The sequence below is a fragment of the Trachurus japonicus genome, chromosome 13, assembly GCF_045865225.1.
Source record: "Trachurus japonicus isolate A0001 chromosome 13, Traja_1.0".
In the NCBI taxonomy this organism is placed as follows: Eukaryota; Metazoa; Chordata; class Actinopteri; order Carangiformes; family Carangidae; genus Trachurus; species Trachurus japonicus.
In genome coordinates this window covers 11575170-11594671 of record NC_140919.1, presented here as the reverse complement: position 1 = coordinate 11594671, position 19502 = coordinate 11575170, and the positions used below count along the sequence as shown (strand labels likewise).

At 41.2% G+C, this 19502-nt stretch overlaps 1 protein-coding gene across 5 annotated transcripts in view; it reads right to left on the bottom strand.

The window, feature by feature from the left end:
* The window catches only part of myo18ab (myosin XVIIIA b), a 157522-nt gene that overhangs the window by 69225 nt on the left and 68795 nt on the right, over positions 1-19502 (bottom strand). For all 5 annotated transcript variants that reach the window (XM_085794828.1, XM_085794829.1, XM_085794830.1 and 2 more), the window contains 6 exons: positions 18745-18831; positions 10665-10806; positions 10337-10496; positions 5765-5951; positions 4669-4876; positions 4023-4132 (listed from right to left, as the gene is read on the bottom strand). In XM_085794828.1, the coding sequence (XP_085650954.1) occupies positions 4023-4132; positions 4669-4876; positions 5765-5951; positions 10337-10496; positions 10665-10806; positions 18745-18831 (894 nt within the window). The remainder of the gene's footprint in view (positions 1-4022; positions 4133-4668; positions 4877-5764; positions 5952-10336; positions 10497-10664; positions 10807-18744; positions 18832-19502) is intronic.

The following is a 19502-nucleotide window of genomic DNA, read 5'->3' as shown; positions in this document are numbered from 1 at the left end:
AGACAAGAGCGCTGACAGGAGCATTTGTATAGCGTGGTGGATTTCCTTCCTGCTGTTTGAAAAGAAAAGCTCTTGGCAGGTACATCATCTGGCTTCTGACATCCCGGCTGCATCACGTCGTATTAAGAGGAGCTGACAGAACTGGGCCGTCGGCGAAGAGACAGAAAGGCGGAGGTTTTGTTGTCTGGCGAAGAGCAAAAAAAAAAAATATTCAGAGATCGGCTCGGCAAATCAGTGTTGTCTTTCCCCTCTCTGAAAACCAATTCTTTCCCATTGTTCCTCCAATTATACGCCCTTCTTCTCGCTCTCAGACCGCCTCCTTTCATCTTTTTCGCTCCTTTGCTTTCTTTCTTCTTCACCGTTCGCTCCTGACTCCCCAGAGGACCGGGCGCCATTAGTTCTTTCTGAGTGGGCTGTTCTCTCTGAGCTCATCTCCAAGGAACCACTGATTGCCCACAGTGTGTTGTGGTGTGGTGTGGTGAGGAGAGACACAGAGAGAGAGCTTGATTTCACTGATCTGCTTAATTAATCCAGTTTAATCTCCTCTGTTGACGGCTGCTTTTCGTTTTAGATGTTCCTTTCATCTCCGCAGACGGCCCATCGGCCCGGTCGGCTTCGTTATCCTCACCACTCCTCCTCCTCCACCTCTCTGAGTGGAGTAGAGGCTTCAGCAGGTCGTCGTCAGGTACAGAGGGCCTGAGAGTGGAGATGTTTCACCTCCAGCAGCTGCACCGCCCACTCATGAAGGCTAATCACGCTCTTTGTGCGAAGCCGCTGTTCGCTGCCTGAGCAGAATGTAGAAGGAGACATTAATCATATGCTCAGGGACGCTTCTTAAACTGTTCTGATTCCTGTACAAAAGGAACGGGAAAGATAGCGAGACAAGAAAAAAAAAAGAAGTGGAAAGAGACGAGGGAGAGGGAGGTGGAAGGAGGGAGGGAGGGAGGTGGAGAGAGAGAACGAGCTCTTCCCTCCGCTGGTAATTAATCAGTACAGTAGCCGTATGCTGCCAGCCTGCGCAATCATAATTAATTACACACAAGAGCGCTCTTGGAGCAGGAAGAGGACAGCGGAGAGAGGAGAGGTGAAATAAAGGGATTCTGTTCACACTGAGGGATCAGAGCGAGGAGGACGAGAGGGGAAAAGACTGAACATCCAGATGTTACAGCTGCAGCATCCTTCCTTTTTTTTTTTTTTTTTTTTTTTTGGGCCCTTTTTTTTTTAAAGGAGGTACTCCAGTGATTTGGTGTAAGTGTGCAATAAAGCTGCAGGATTTGCCTTCATTATGCTGCCACAGCTGGAGGTCGGAGGACCGAGCTAATGAACAGTTGATTACCGCAACTTTCATTTTTCGTCCGTGCGCGGACTCGGAGCGGCCATCTTGGATTCAGAGGCAGGGCCGGCCCAAGCCTCCATGGGGCCCTAAGCAACATTTTACTTTGGGGCCCTCTATTGCTGCCAATAATACTGATTATTGATCATTTACACACCTACTACAAACGTATTTCATTTTTCTAAGTACGAATCATCATCCTAGCCTCGTATGTTTTTACCCATATATGGTTTTTAATCGGAAATGGCAACAAATACAGCTAAAAATGCAGCCTGGGGTTGATTTACAGTACACTTACTATTCAAAATGATATAGTAAGTGCTAAGTGGCATCGGCCTACTAATAGTAACAAAATGAACCAATAGACAATGCATTTTCTATGAGCACGTCATGTGTTTTTTCATTTTGGGTTTTAATCAAACTGCAACAGCAATGAGCAACAACGACAATTAAAGGGATAGTTGGGATTTTTTTTATATGAAGTTGTATGACATCCCTATTAGCAGTGTCGTGCATCAACAGTTGACTTTACCCCCACTGCATCCTGTGAGCAGAGTTCATCCTGGTTTTGGTGTTGAAGAACGTAGTTCCGGCTAGTTGGCTGGGGTCCCAAAAATAAAGCGTTTTGCTTCTCGAAACAATATGCGTTCAAAAGAGTAACTAATGCATTTGCATCACAAATCTGTCGTCCATGAAAAGTCTGACCTCAGAATCGCTTGGCCCTATTTTCTCTTTCTCTCTCTCCCTCTAGAGCAGTGGTTCTCAAAGTGTGGTCCGGGGACCCCCAGGGGTCCTTGAGAGGGTTCAAAGGGGGTCGTCAACTTTTTCTCAAGATTTCACCACATTTTTTTCCCAGAAATGTCTTGAAATTTTTCCAAAAATTCATGCCACTGGTTGTAATTTGAACCTACATTGACTAAAAAAGGTAACATTAGTCATTCTCAGAACAAATATTTGTGTATTTCTGGTGTTTGTTTCAAAATGTTTTCCAATGGGGGGTCCAGGGTCTAATTTGTGTCAGTTTAGGGGTATAAATAAATATATTGTTATACAAGAAAATATACTGTGTAAAAATGGTGCGGACTTGTGATTATCCAGCTGTAACAACAAAAATCTGTCTGATTCGCCGTACTGCTTTCCTTAGGCCGGCTGCGTTCGGAGGTGACATCTTCCCGACTCTTCGAGCTGGAGCGTCGACCTCGGGGCTGAAATTTTCCAACTCACCGGTTCAAATGAAACAAACCAGAACCGACGATGTAAAGCTGTGTCCTTATCAACATCCCATAGTTTATAACACGGGCTTCATTCATGAACTCCAAGCTCAAACAGAGACTCAATCCTCCTCTCCTGACAGAGCTCATCATACACCTGTTTGCAGCTGTGCGATGTCTCTTATTACTCCATTGTTGTCTATAAACACATTAATGAGTCACACCGTCGCTCTGGGCAACCTGTTCCTTCGTTACCATGAACACACACACACACACACACACACTGCGGTTCAGTCGCACATACATCATCCTGCCGCCAAAAATACTCACTCGAGCGCCAAATTAACACTGAGGATTTATGTGCTCAGTGGGAACCAATGGGAGGCGGAGGAAGACGGATTAAAGTAGAACCCAGTCTAATCAATGACACTGACGACGGAGAGCAGAATCATATTAGAACATCTTAATGTGGGGGAATCCAATAATAATCAGTCACTTTCCCACGGAAGCAGAGGTGACTGTAAGAAATAAATATCAGATATGAAGTTGTGTTTGTGTTTCATTGACAAAAAATGCAGAGAAACTAGATGTAATTGGGTAAAAGCTGCAATGATGTCAGCGTCTCTGGGAGTGAATGGAGCAGTGGGCGGGGCCTGGGCCATGGGCTTCTGCATGATGATTGGAGGATCTGTCTAAAGGCTGAATCCCTATTTTTGATTGACAGCTACAGTATGTTAAAATATACAACAACAACCGGCGCCTGAGGTTTAAACAGTTCAGTCCCATTGTCTGGCTGTCAACCATGCCTCAGCTCAGATATTTCTATATGCTGCAGTTTATTTGAACTCGATTTATATTCGAGAAAGTGAAAGTATAGAATACAGTTGTTTAAGATTGTGTGTGGTAATTTTAATCATAATTTTTAAAAGAATAACAATTAGTTAAAAGAATATTTTTATCAGTAATTTTTTTTTTTATCAAGACATTTCAGGCGACCCTATTTGAATTCCAGGCGACCCCACGTGGGGTCCCGAACCCAAGGTTGAAAACATTGCATTAAAACCAACCAAGTGTTAATTGAAACCAAAGTGTTACAAGTTTAAAGCTTTTTTGCTTACTACATAATTTCAAATATGTCCCTTCAAAGTTATGATCTCTTCAGTTTGAATCTACAATGTATAAAGTGATAAAAATAAAAAAATACCATTGAATGAGAAGGTTTGTCCAAACTTTTGACTGGTCGTGTAATTCTCACTCTTTCTTGTTCAAGTTTATCTAGTTTTCCATTTAATCATTTAATTAGTTTGTAGGTTTGTAGGTCAATAATGAGCCCCCACCCCAACTTTAAAGAACAGCAGCTGCCACTGCACCACACACACACACACACACACACACACACACACACACACACACACACACACACACACACACACACACACACACAAGTATCAGATTAAAGCTGTTCAACAAACACTCACCCTCTTCTCGTCCGTGACGATGTAGTGGCGTCCATGTTTCTTGGTCAGATGTGGAGCCAGGACGTCGAAGCGCCGGCGGAACTCAGAGAAAACCATGTGGTCTGGATATCCTGGAGGGACACACACACACACACACCGAGGGTCAGAGTCCAAAACACACAACACACACAAAAAAATACAAATCCAGAGGTGACGGAGGAGGCTGCAGCGAAGGGCGACTTTTTATTTTGAGAAGAAATGAAACCAGAAAAGAACAAAGCATTAAAAAAAAGGCGATTTAAGAATAAAAAAGACAAGGTTTTTGGAGGAGATGTTGAAGGTCACAGAGGGTTTTGTTGTTAGCGCGCCTGTGGGAGGACAAAGGGCTGAAGGACCTGAAGGCAGCGCGTCTGAATAATTGGACAGAAACGGGGGTTGATGGTTATTGGATGGCTTTCAACTTCTCTGTTTCTGGAAGTTTCATCACGTTTCATCAGCGGCTTCAAATGAAAAAAGAAAAGTCCCACGAGGTGCAGCAGATCTCTCTCTCCACTTTTTAGTAGCGTTTTTCTAACTGAGCCAGAAGGGCCGCTCGCGTGATCGATAAGGTGTTTGAAATTCTCCTTTTGTCATTTTAATCCCACAGACAGACGGACGGTGACCTCACCTTGCCGGTAGATGCGCAGCGCGTCCAGCAGCTTGGATCCTCGGAGCTGAGCCCTCAGCAGCCCCACGTCCAGCGTCATGAGGCCGGAGTCGGCGCTCTCACCGTGCGTCACTCGGGGCTCACCGCCTCCACCCACCGCCTCGGCTTTGGGCAGCAGGCAGTGGACGAAGTGAACCCTGGAGCGACGCACCATGTCAATCAGAGCATCCTGCAGACACAGAGGGAGAGGGGGAGAGGGACTCATCAGTGGATGTACTAGGGGTGGGAATCTTTAATTTACTACCTCACGATTCAATTCGATTCTGAGTTTTGGGGCTACGATTCGATTCAAAATCTATTTTCGATTCAAAATGATTTGATTCCTAATGATTTCTGCTTCAGTCTGTCGGTGTGCAAAGGATCCTCATGATCTACTCCAGTCTGCTTGGCAAGACAGAGTGACTGAAGTGTCTTTTTCACATTTATTGAGTTTTAAACATGTATCCATGCTTAGATGGAATTGTTGAAACTGTTGCATAAAAGCTATATCACATATTGCTTAAGTAACAAAATTAAAAGTGCCTCTTTATGTATTGAAATTTCACTTGGTCTGAACTATGGATGCATGTCTCTCTCACTATCTTTGATTATTGTATAATGTATTTCATTTATTCATTTATTATTGTCATTATTTATTTTTCTATTATTATTATCATTTCCGATTTTCTATTGTCCTGCCATGTCCTGTCATTTTATTTTTACTTTGCCACCTTGTGGACAATTTTCCCCCGGTTTGATTATGTTGTGTCAGTTTGTCACTGTAACTATGTTCTTGGAAAAAAGCAAAAATAAAGAAAAAAGAAATCCATAGCGAGGTCTGAAAGAGTCAAACCAAGCTCTGGTAGTTGATGTCACAATCTGACAAATAATGTTCCAGGACAACTCAAGCTTTTCCAGGACATTTGACTTTTTTTTTTTCACCTCCAAGTGTTTTCCATGACTGGAAGATTACACAACCATTTTCCAGGTTTTCCAGGATGTGTGGGAACCCTGCATGACAGTGAGCTGCTGCCTGCTGGTTTGGTCGGTCAGTCGGTCGGTGTGTGTGTGTACTCACCACCTGCAGTTTGACCTGGATGCACAGGCTCTTCTTCTTGACTGCAGCGACTCCGGTGGTGAAGGTTTTCCTCATGCTGGTGGCGCGGCGCAGGGCCAGCTGCGAGCTTCCCTCCAGGCCGGCGATGGAGCCGGACAGCACCGTGGCGCCGCTGGCCCGGCCCATGAACAGACCGCTGATGTTCTTCCTGCGGTTGCACAAACATGGACGCCGTTAATACACACACACACACACACACTTATAGTATGGCTTATAGTCTTATAATGTTTTTGAGAAAGACTTATACTTCACATAAACCTGTTTCTTTGTTTTTACAACTTCAACCGACAAATGTGAAACACAGTTATAGCACTAGACAGGCCTCAGGAAACAACTTCACCTTCCCTTTACCTAGAACCAACGCACTCAAAAGGTCAGTTATGTGTAGAGCTGTAGCTCACTGGAACAGTCGCCCCCCACACTTGATCACAACCACGGGAATGTCAAGTTTTAAAATGAAACTGAGAGAAGCTGTGTTTCGTCATGATATTATGTTGCAATAGATTACTATTAAAGGGATAGTAGCATTTTTTTAAAGTGGAGTTGTATGATCTACAAATAGCCCCTAAGTACTTTAATTGCAGTAAAAGACTCTCTGCATTCCTCCCGTTAGCAACGCCAGCCCATAATAGCCCTGCCCAGAGATTTACAACATACAGTGTTGTGAATGGACCCAAAAAAACGGCCTATTTTCACGGCCTAAAAGAGGTTTTACCTGAAAAAAAAAAAACACAGTTCCATTGTTCGCTATAATATAATTTTTTCCAGTCCTTCAAAGTGCAGGAAAAACGCAGTTTTTATTTGGACCTAACCAACTCACGTATCCCTCCGCCCAGGGTTAGCGCCCACCGATCAGCAGTTGGTTAGGTCCAAATAAAAACTGTGTTTTTCCTGCACTTTGAGGGGCTGGAAAAAATTATATTATAGCGAACAATGGAACTGTGTATTTTTTTTCAGGTAAAACCTCTTTTAGGCCACGAAAATAGGCTGTTTCTTTGGGTCTGTTCACAACACTGTATGTTGTAAATCTCTGGGCAGGGCTATGGGCTGGCGTTGCTAACGGGAGGAGTGCAGAGAGTCTTCTACTGCAATTAAAGTACTTAGGGGCTATTTGTAGATCATACAACCCCACTTTAAAAAAATGCTACTATCCCTTTAAATTAGGCAATCATGTTAAGTAGAATTCAAGCATGTTAAAACACCTGCGTTGAACATTTATGCTTTAGGTTATCTCATGTATACTCTTCTATAATCATGTAACTATTTGATAATCAGGTAAAAAAAACTATATTACTCCTCTTGATCATGTCATGTCTATAATCATGTAACTATTTGATAATCATGTAAAAAGCTACCGGTATATTATTCCTCTTGATCATGTTAACTCATTTACATTGTACTACTTAATATGCATTTCTATAATCTTGTTAATATATTCAGGATAAAATGATTTTATGTAATTCTTTGTATAAACACTATTGTTGGAATAAGTGTTTGATTTAATGTGGACCCCAGGAAGAATAGTCTTCATTTTTATGCAGACTAATGGGGATCCAAAGAATACAATAAACAAGAATACAATAAACACACACACACACACACACACACACACAGGGAGCTGATGTCTGACTGCAGCACTGGCAGGTTGCTCCGTCTGGAGAGCGGGCGCTTGGCGAGCTGCGGCTCCGTGGTTTGGCTCAGAGTCGAATCCGACTCTTTTACAAACCCTGACGGATGCAGACGCTCTGGATTTGATTTGGATCAGACTGAAACTCCGGCTGCTGTTGTGTTTCAGTCTGACGAGCGCATGCCGAGGAGGCAGATTACGTTTTTATTATGTCAGTTAAGGAGGAGATTTGGTTTTTATTAATTTATTTTTGTTGTAACTGACAAATTAATTTGAGGTTTTCATACAGGATGTGTCTCTATCGTCAGTGTAGGAATACGCCGCCTTTGTGTTTGGAAAAATGTAGTTCCACAGGAAAGTGATGAGATAAAGACGTGATAATGATCGAAATAAACCGAACACTAGAACTGATCTGGTTTTTTTTTCTCTGAGAGTTTATTTTTTAAAAGCAGCTAAATCCAGTTTTTCTGTTGACTCCGCCCACAGCGTCTGCACCGCCGCTTCCTGCTTAAACAGCTGCATCTCAATAAACTAGATGAATAAGTCAATTTCTAGTAGTTCAAGTCAAAAAGCACCAACCAAATATTGAGTGCATGTAAATGGACATACATACTTTTCAGAAGGACAATATTTCCATATTAAAAATGTTTTTTTTAATTGGTCTTTTGTATTCAACTTTTTGAGATACTGAATCTTCAATTATGACAAATGATTATTTTTTTGTATGTTCGTGAAAATGCAGGGTCCCATTACAAATAAAATAATAAATGAAAATGAAAAAAATTAAATGTAAGCCATAATCATTACAATTAAAAGAAATTAAATAAGTAAAGGGTAACACTTTATAATAAGTACACACTATTAAGCTTTAATAAATACTGAATTCTTTATTTATAACACATGACTACTCATTAGTATGTAGTAGAGCTGATTTTACTGTTTATAAACTACATACTAATGAGTATTCATGTGTTATAAATGAAGAATTCAGTATTTAAAGCTTAACTAATGCTTAATAGTGTGTACTTATTATAAAGTATATGAAATGTTTTATTCTGTGTATAATGGATCTATATGATGTATTAGTTTCACTTTTTGAATAAAATGACTGACATAAATAAACTTTTCATGATCTTCTAATTTATTTAGATGCACCTGTAAATATACAGGAAACGTCCTCACACACACACACGACCTCCGCACCAAATAACCTGAATTATGACTTAAAGTGGAGCGAGGAAAGCAGCTCTGAGAAACTGACACCAGAAAAAAATATTTGTTGAAGTTGAATCCATGAGTAGTTTAATAAACATGGCGGATCTCTACCTATCGTCTGAGAAATGCATGAAGTCCCTGAATCGTCTTTTTAAAAAAGTTCACATACATTTCCATCAGCTTTTCATAAATCTCATCAATTTTTACTGTTTGAGCCAAATGGGATTTTTTTTCTCTTTCTTTTTTTTTTGCTTAAGCGATAGTAAATTACGGCGCAGTAATGATTCCAGTGACCTCCATTGTACGTGGCCGGAGGCAGAAATCTCAGAGATGGTATCTTTAAAAGCCTGACAAATAAAACCAGAATGATCCGGACAGAGAGAGAGAGAGAGAGAGAGAGAGGTGAGTCAGGGAATGTGTTCGTTCTTAATTTGGGTGAACAACTTCTGATGATTAATCGCCAACTTTTTCAGTCCACGGGCGCTTTCATTACTCCAGCTAGACGGCCTGTGTGGCTGCCATCCTTCATATGTTTCTGCTCCCTAATAGAGATTGATGTGAGGGAGGTTTAATGTGTGGAGGAGGAGGAGAGAGTTGAGGATGAGGATGCTGGAGAACCGAGCGCTGTGCTAGTTCCATCTTCAACAAACCTTTATCACGTGACAAAGACGAGACGAGACGAAACATAAATGGTGGTCATGTAATGATTACTATAATAAAATATATAATGCAATATTGTTGATGAATAAAAACAAGACTAAATGTGGTTTACAGAGCAAAAACTCTGCTAAAATGTCTCTTCATTTTTGTTGAGCAAAACGAGACAAGACGAAATAACGTTATAATGTTCAGTTACGCTATTATTATTATTATTATTATTATTTTGCAGTATTTCTGTTTCCTAGGCAGCGACGTCACTTCCTCAATCCCCACTCATGGTGTTATTCAGAAGATGCAGCTGCGGTGGGTTAGTTAAATTAAAATAATTAAAGGGACAACGAGGAATTTCTATTTGGTTATAAAAAAGTCTCATATTAATGTGGATGAATCTACGTTACCCACACTTGTTAATGGGCCCATTTTCGATAAATATATCGTTTTGTCTCTATCGTTATTTTGTTATTATTAGTGGTGGTGGAAATGCTGGTCGAGCCGACCAGCGTTTTTTATTTTCGGTTTCGCGGCGAGTCATGAGAATAACGCAGCCGAATCGCTGTTTATGGTGGGAACTACGACGGTATGTGATCGTCTTTGAACCTCTGACTTTAATTATTGATGAATGAAAACATGAGTCTGTCTTGCGCCGGTCAAAGAATTTCACGGTGCGCGGAGGCTCATAAATGTAGTGTGAAAACACTTCGCTTTTCCAAAACTCCTCGTTGTCCCTTTAACGAGTCTGACACAGAGAAAGGGACCGACGGCCGGCAGCCTGTAATGGATGTATACTTGAGTCTATTAGGTAACAATAATATAAAAATAAATAAAATCATTGACTAAAACTAGACTAAAATGTTATCCGTTTTCGTCGACTAAAACGAGATGAAAATAGTCAAAATAAGACTAAAAGTCGACTAAAACTTGACTAAACAAAAGAGAGCATGAACGTGACTAAAACTAATAAAAACTAAAATGACAGTTTGGAACAAAGACTAAAATGAAAACAGGCCGCCAAAACACAACTCTCCACCTACTTCTGTGAGTCCTGCAGCAGCGTGGCGGCGTTCTGCGAGGCCGGGTTGTGCTTGGCGTGGCTCAGCCAGCCCTGAGCGTTGTACTCCACCCAGTTGGTCCCGTGGCTGTGGCCGAGCAGGAAGAGGAGGGGCTTCTCCCCGCGGAGCAGCAGACTGGCTGCTGGAAGGAGAAGAGGAGGTCAGGAGGAGGAGGAGGAGGAGGAGGAAGAGGAGGAGGAGGGGGAGGAGCAGGAGGAGGAGCAGGAGGAGGAGGAGGAAGAGGAGGAGGAGGAGGAGGAGGAAGACGAGGAGGAGATGTTCAACGGGCCTAGAGGAGACGAGCGCTCACCCTTGTTGTCTCCCTGTGCTGACCCGTAGTAGCTGAAGAGTCTCTCCAGCATCGTCTCCTCGGAGCCTCCGGGCTGAACCGCCTCCTCCTCCATCAGCCAGAGGAGGCCGCGCGCCTCGTCGGTCCGCGCCAGAGTACGGACCTGACGGACACAGACGGTCAACTCCCTCTGCTTCTTATATTTACCACTTTGACCTCCATGGAAGTCAACAGAGATGTTGATAGAAACATTAACGTGTCACTTGGAGTTAGAAACTACAGGTTAGTTTCTCTTCATGTCTACAAGGAGAACAAGTGGTCCGGTTGATGTGAGCTCCTCCCACTTTATTAACAGAAGCCTCCAAACATTTCATCAGACTGAGTGTGTTGGTGCTCACCTGTAAGAAGAATCTAAACTATTTTCATTTGGATTATAGTGAATTTATGAATGAATCAATGAATCATGTTGATATTACCCGCCACACAAGTGCAACACATAAATAAACAACTTAAAGGAGACATGTTCTGCTCCTTTTCCACAAATTAAAATAGTTCCCAGGTGTCTTAAAGACATGTCTGTGACATGCTTTGGTCAAAATCCCCCAAGGATCAAACATCACAGCTCTTTTCATCCTCTCTAAACAGCCCCGTTCAGAACGGCTGGTTTCAGTGCCTGTCCCTTTAAATGCAAATGAACCGCTGCTTGCCCCGCCCCCTTCTACTGGTACTAGGTAGGGGTGGGATTATGCAAATTTGAAACCTAGTTACGTCACTGGAAGAAAACTGAGGTAACAGCTCGTAAAACCACATGGATTTCAACCTAGGGAGCCTGAACATTACAGATTTTTTTGTCAATTCTCACATCAAGACTGAGCTTTGATTTCAGATGTTATCTCCTGTAAAATTTCAAAGTCAGAGAGAAAGTTAGAAGAGAGAAAATCCCTCTCCATCTAGACTCGACAGTCGTTCGGCAGATCCAAAACAACCCCCCCTTTGTCTCATGTTTAGTTATCCGTATGATGAAGGTAAACAATCGCTGTAATTCAATCTCAAGCACGGCTCAGTGTATCGGAAGTGCTCCTCTGCTTCCCTCCAGTTCCAACTAGACAGCCAGGATAAAACCCAGCAACGTCTATTAACAATCATCACAGTCATGAAACCTGTTTAATTAAACCCAGTCGTCTGTTTGAAAGTAAAAAGTCTATTAAATCTATTGAGAAAACTCCAAGTTGACCTGAAGTAACCAGGCACTCGAATGACCTTGAACTAGAGAGTAAAATCAATCCCACCCAGTCTTCATCGCCTCTCTACATGTGACATTAGACGTCGTTGTGGTTCCCTGATGCTCAGACGGGACCATCATCAGCCTGATATTGTTTCGCCAGCTCCAAGTGTTCAAAAAAAAAAAAGTTGAAACTGTAATTTCATCAAAACCGAGGCGGCGCTGTCAGGAAGAGAAATAAAAAAATAAAAAAAACCCTGACAGAATGTGATGGAGACATTTTCTGTTAACTCTCCGTGATTTCTGGGGCAAAACCTGCGTCACACGTTGAACTGAGGCCAGTAAATCGATGTGGCTGCTGCTGCTGTTACTATGGAGAAGGAGAAGGAGTCAGAGCTGCAGCACATTCAGAAACAAATCATCGCTTCATCACGGCGATTACCAACAAAACGCTGAGCAAATACCAGGTTTTCTGCAAAGTATCAGCAGCTGAGGTCGGAGTGTGGCGATTGGAAATTTGTTCTCACCGACTCTTGACGTAGTGTTTCGTGGTGCTGAGCTTCTTCCTGAGCTTTCTCTCTTCACAGTATCTTCCTGTACAAACTTCAGAAGGTTTTTGATTTTGCTAAATTCATTTAGAGTCCCCTCTCTTTGGATTATTAGCTGCCAGCAGCCAGTTTATACGTCCTGTGAGTTTTAGCCTGGAGCTGATTTCTCAATTTGACCCCTTCTATATGTTTTATGCAAAGAAATATCATCCATATTTGAAGGTGAAGGTGTGCTGTAAACATTTTATAATGTCTTGGATTGAAAAACGGTGAAAATACTTCATATTTTTCCTCCAAGTACATTTCTTTTGTTTCTTTTATTGCACTTTTCAGTTCTATTTTGTCAGTGAATAATAGTTGGACTGTGCTCTGGGTCATCATCATTAACATTCAGCTGAGCTTCAGGTTTTTCTCTGTTTAGTTTGTCTCTATACAGCTCTGCCAGTTATATTGTATTATAATGTTTAATATTATGTGTATTATCATTACTTACTGGATTTTATTTTCTTGTTTGAACTATTCTCCTCATTTTCTCTGCACTATGTACTTTCTTTGATAAGTGCGCTATAAATAAAGTTTATTTATCATTTGTATTTGTATTCATTTTGATAAAAAATCAGGGGACAATACATGTTAATAGACACTTTCATGTAAATACGCAGGATTACAGCGAGCAGCTAATTTCCATCCTTTGTCCCTAGGCAGGTTGATGTTAACATTGGGTCATCATGTGGGTGTATTGGGGTTATATGGATCAGTTCGACTGAAGACCAAGTGTCATGTCTGTATTTTTGAACATGCATTTATGCAAAATGGGTTCAAGTACGTTTTCTTCTATGAGTTTGGTTTGAAACAGATCCAAAGTTTATGAGTTATCCCTCAGGTGTTATTTCATTGGATCAAAATGAGTTCTAGTCCTGCAGCTGTTTTTTTTTTACCGTTGGTGCACACATGATTCAGAAGGTAGGAGGAATGCCCTGCTATCATTTAATCTACATGATAGAAGGTCGGCAGAAACTTAAGTCAAAGTTTGGCAGTCTGTCCCAACAGATTAAATCACATGTTACAACCCTAGGAGTGATTTTAGACTCTGATCTTAATTTTATTCGCCATTTTGTTGCAAAAACATCGCCAAAATCAGACCTTTTTAAAGTCAGGATGATGCTGAAATACTTGTACATGCTTTTATAAGTAGTTGCCTGGATTACTGTAATTCTCTTTTTACTGGTCTCCTAAGAAAGTCACTAAAGAAATTACAAGTTAGTGGCAGCAACTAATACGAAAAAGAGAGATCGCATTACTCCTCAGCTTGCAACATTGCATTGGTTGCCTGTTTCTTTTAGGATTGATTTTAAAGTTCTTTTACTCATTTATAAAGTTTTAAATAACCTAGCACCATCCTATATTGGCGATTTGCTTTCTTTTTATACCCCAATAAGAACGCTCAGGTCCTCCACTGCCTGTCTTTTAACCATTCCTAAGGTGTCCAAGAAAACTGGCGAAGTTGTTTTCTGTTGTAACGGTCCTAGACCTGTCCTAGAAAACGTATCTTTTTAATTTGGCTTTTAATAGGGGTTGATTTTGTCTTTTATCACTGTTATTGCTTGGCTTTTGTTTGTTGATGACGTGTTGTGTTTTAAACTGTTGTTTTTTTATTGTTTCTGCCTTGTTCAAGCACTGTGGGCTGCTTTCATGCATGAAAAGTGCTCTATAAATAAAGATTATTATTGTTATTAATAGAAGACACAAAGACAAACAGGTTTATCGTCAATGTGATATTAGAGAAATGTGGAGGTCGATGTGATTTATTATGTCTGTCAATGTCCAATGGTTAGGTTTTCTTTTTTTCCCCCGTCATCAGAAGACGAAGACAGAAGAATCGGTTGGAACATGTAAAGGTACAGAGATTACATCTTCTCTTTTGTCTGACATACTGTATATAATAAGAAAAAAACTGACTATTATTAAGTGTAACGTACTTTTAATTTATTGAACTCCCTCGAGAAGAATCAAACTGATGAATAATCTTCAGTGAACAACAGCTGATTAACGCTAACCACTGCTGCTCATTTGTCGGCCAAAATGTCTGCATCTTGTTTCCTGGCTTCCTGCTACTATTATTAGTCATTTCATACAGCGAGATCCTTCTGTGTGTGTGTGTGTGTGTGTGTGTGTGTGTGTGTATGTGTGTGTGTGCTTGGCAGAGATCAGGCTAAATCTAAATGAGGAGGTGGAACCTGTGCAAACAGGCAGGCTTTGATGAAAATAGAAGGTTAACTGACTCTCATTAAAAGAAGAGATGATGTATTGTGCTGCTGAGACCTAATTGGCAGCCAAAGGTGCAATCTGGCGCCTTCGCAGAGATAAGTCTTAATAAGGTTGTTGTTGTTTGACCAGAAATAACAAGCCGGTGATTTAGCTTCGCTCCCTGTATCGTTTAATATCGAGTGAATTATAGTCTGTTTGCCTTTTTTGTCTCACCTCTCTCTGTGTGAATCCTGTGCCAACAAAGCCTCCAAATTAAAACAAGGTATTTTATATGTTAATATTCTTGTCGCCTTTAAAGTCTTGTGTAAGTATTTCCTGATCTGATGAACATTTCCAGACCTGCCACCACTATGATTGGAGTTTGTTTTGGTTTTAATCTCCAGCTCTTCGTCAGGTTTAGGGACTAATTAGTGCTGAAGCTCCTCATGCAGGGACAGCGTCATTAGTTTTGGTCATAAATCTGAGGTTTGGACAAACCTGGATGATGGCAGGAGATACAACGCTGACAGATCCGAAGAGTTATTACAGATCTCCCTGAGGCCGATGATGATGATGATGATATGATATCGCATCACAGCGATCCATCAAACAGCTGCTGAGGCGTTTCACTCAAAGTGCCACCACTGAACATCAGATTTGTGCATAATGAGATCATTAGGAGACTTCGTCAGGGAACCATCAACGTGATGTTCACACATTGGATTGGTGGAACATCTGGGTTCCTCCTCTGGGAACCAAGACTAGGAAGGCTATCAAGGTTGGTATCAAACATCTGGAGGATCTATGAGATCTTTGTTGAGATGTTTCAGTCTGGACCAAAGAGGTGAAGCAAACCAATGACCCTGACCCTGGTGACTGGGCTGTAACAAACTGTTTAACGGTCTAAGTCTCTGTCAATCAATCAATCAATTATTCATACGACCGGTTATTGATCTGCCAACACTGGTGACTGTTTGGTTTGGAACCAAAACTATGAACTTGTTTAGAACTTCTGTGTTTAGATTCAGGGAAAGGATTGGTTTAGTTTGTGTAGAAAATCTAAACGTTATTTCAGTTGTTCATTTCCCACCTTTAATAAAACCAATTGGTGTAGTATTTTATATCATTAGAAAGTCTGATTAGTCACCTTTACAACGAGGTACAACTTGTAAGGATCACGCATTTGTGGAATGAGCAACAGAGCTAAACGTGTGGGTTTCTGTCTGCACGTTTTTGTAATTAGTCATGGTTAGCATAAATTAGCAGGGCTAACCGTTAGCTGTTTAACTTTAATAACTCAGTGACTCAATAAACGGTCCGTGAAAAAATATTTTTTCCAGCGGATATCTGAGTTACAACATGACTGAGCTAACTGGAGTAGTTTCATGTTGTGTCCCACAACGGGAGTTAACAGTTGACATCCTGATGTTAGCTTAGCTACCGCCATTAGCTTTGCTACCGCCATTAGCTGTCCCTGTCAGCTGAGCCACTGATGCTTTCTAGACACTGTGATTCCCCCAAACTGAATAAATACAACACATAGCAACACAAAACACACACACACAGAAATAGTAATATTTCTTCAATCATTTCAGATTTCCGACACATGATATAGCCTACCGTACTTTCCGGACTAGAGCACAAGCACACCTGAGTATAAGCCGCACCAGCTAAATTTTAAAAGAAAATACAAATATAGGCCGCACTTGAATATAAGCCGCAGGTTTTCATGTTGTAACATGAGATATTTCCACAGAAAGACAGTACGAACTGTGCAAGTCCGCTTGCTTTTCCACTTGGTTACGCTCCTCTCGCCCATGTGCATTTGTTTACAACGAAGCCAGCGAAAAATCTATAAAGGGAGCGACCAGATAACGTTACATAACATATAGGATGTTACGGCATGTGTGTTTGTGTGGTCTTAACCGTCATAAACAAAAGATTACAGGTTACGGAGCGCGTTTGTGTGCGGTGTGCAGAGACGAAAGCTGGGACACCGGGGCGGGTGAAAAAAGTAGCGGCTTATAGTTCGGAAAGTACGGTATCTAGCTAAACTCTCGTTCTCATTCAAATTACGTGCTGGTTTTCTACCCGGAAGTAGTTGTAAACAACAAGGCGATTCGTTCAATAACGATTCACACAAACTCGCCGGCTGCTTTAATAAGAGTGGTTTTAAAGAAACCAACATCAACTGATGAACTCCTCCCTGAAAGGTTTAAATCTTCCATCCCTCTTGCCGACGCTGCTGCTCACACTTTGATTCATTAGATCTTAAACTGCCGTGGTGTAGTCAACATCTCACTCACACTCTGTTTTTATCAATCAACCTCAACACAGACTTCTCCTCGCAGGTCATTAGAAATGATTAACGCCAATATACATCAGCGCTACCGAGGCCCTGACGCCACACACAGTTGTACCACTAATAATTGCGAAAGCTTGGGGAGTTAGATGATGAGCCAAGAGAGAGAGAGATGCCGACATGAGTGAAATAAATCACAAACTTGAATCCAATTAATAAACTGGAGCAGGATGAATTCCAAAAAGAAATTAAGCAAATTAGACAAAAAAAAAAGAAAAAAGAGCAACGATCACAAAGAGCCAAACCAACAGGACGGAGGCGACAGGCCTGTAAACAATCAGAGTCGACTTCTGTCTCTGGGTAAAAGATAAAGACAAAACAAATGACTGGAAGATGAAAAGCAATATTTCAAATGAGCTGTTCATTCAGTTCACTTCAAAGATCAGTTCAATCTGCATTGTAGACTGCAACAGATTAAAGCAGATATCAGTGGAATGTTTTTGTTAATATAAGTCCTAAATAGTCCTATTTTCCGTCAGCAATCACTTACATGAAGTATTTCAGCCTAAACACGAGTCTCTCCGTCACTCTATGGCTGTGTGTGCAGCCAAGGGTGGAACGCTACCAAGTCGTAGTTGTGACTTGAAGCTGTAACTTACGGTTTCAAAAGCCTGCCTTGAACACAGCATTAGCCGAAACGGCCGTGCCACTGATATCTGCTTTAATATAATGTAATGTTATAATATAATGTGATTTAATGTGATAATAACTATGAACATGGGTAAACAGGATTAAATAAGATTATGGTTCTTCTTCCTGCTCCTTCATGGATGTGTTAGTATTTCTTTTTTGTATCTGTTGTCTGCACCATTTGATTTGTTAAGTGGTTAAAAGCTAACCAGGTTTTTTCTTAAGGTTAAAAAGAAAAACCTTACTTTGTCTGTCACAAACGAATGAGAACACTGAATGTTTTCAGTATATTTGATTTGTTTTTGCCTCTTCTTTTACTGTATTATTTTCATAATAAATAAAATCTTCGTTCATTCAAACAATTTCCAAAAACGTATAATTAATTATTAAAATAATAAGATCATCTCAGGCCATTTTAAAATGTGAACTGACTAAAAATTGAAAGGAATAACAATCATGAGGAGAGTTAAAAAGGTGAAAAGGCGCCATTCGTCCTCCGTATGATGGCTCATTGTTTTGGCGTAAACCAAGAGTTTGGACCAAACTATAAAAAGACGTTATTATAACAGATCACAGGTCCTGCTGTCAGAGTATTTCCAGTCTGCTCTGTGTTCACCAACACTTGAAGTGAACGCGTCGCTGCTGCAGGAGCGTCGTCGTTGTCGTCTCCAGTCCAACACACACACAGAGCACAGACTTCAGACTTCCTCCCTGGATGTGAGATCAGTGGGTTTGAGCCACACAGCGATTCGGGCTTTTGCCAGATTAGCCCTGGAGCTACGACTATTTGCACTTGCCAGTGGTGATGAACGGGGCTATTTGCTGGCTCAGTCAGGCTACGACATGATTTGCACTAATGTCTCTGAATGAGATTAAAACTCAGGCACAAAACAAACTGCCCTTGAATTGCAGCCTGAACGCCTCGCTGCACACAAACAAACACAAACTTTAAGTCGGCTACATGCAAACTCTGGGCTGCAGAAGGTTTGTTTTCTCCAGGTGGGACACAGAGATATCACAAGGGCTTTTCCTTTAAATAAAGTTGATATATACATGCACAGAGACAGAGACAGGGAGGCGTCTTGTTCTTACCAGAGCCTGGGTTGATGCCTGGTCAATAGCCGCTACAGACTGCGAGGTACTGCACTCTATGTCATCTAAAGCAAGCTCTATGTTTTCCTAGACGCAGGAGGGGATAAAGGTTCAGGTTAGTAACCTACAGGGAGAGGACAATGACATCATCCATCAATCAATCAATCACAAGTGCAGCTATTTACATATGTTATGAAATTAAGACATGAACTGTAGATTGGGTTGTGTAAGTTTCCATTGGGTTGTAATATTTAGGGAAATCTATAATTAAAGGGATAGTTCAACATTTTGGTAAATTGGCCCACTGCCATAATAATAACTATAGTCTTAGCAGTAGGTTCGTTACCTTTAATTGTCGGTGCAAGCTGTTTTTAAAACGGCGGGGCAGAGCCGTGAGCTGCTCAGAGCTACGCTACTCGAGGCTAACGGGATTTCTTGGTTTCCTTCATCAAACTCATCAAATACACAATCCAACAACTCCACAACACTCTGGTGGACAAGTTGTGACCTGCACATTCACCACGCTATGAGATAATAACAGAACGTTACCAGACAGAGTTGTTTTAGAGGGAAATTCATGCAGAGTCTGCTTGCTGAAAAACTGCCCCTGAAGGCAACACGCATCAGCGGTTTTGAATGAATTTGCCTCTAAAACAACTCTGTCTGGTAACGTTGTGTTATTATCTCATAGCGTGGTGAATGTGCAGGTCACAACTTGTCCACCAGAGCGTTTTGGAGTTGCTGGATTGTGTATTTGA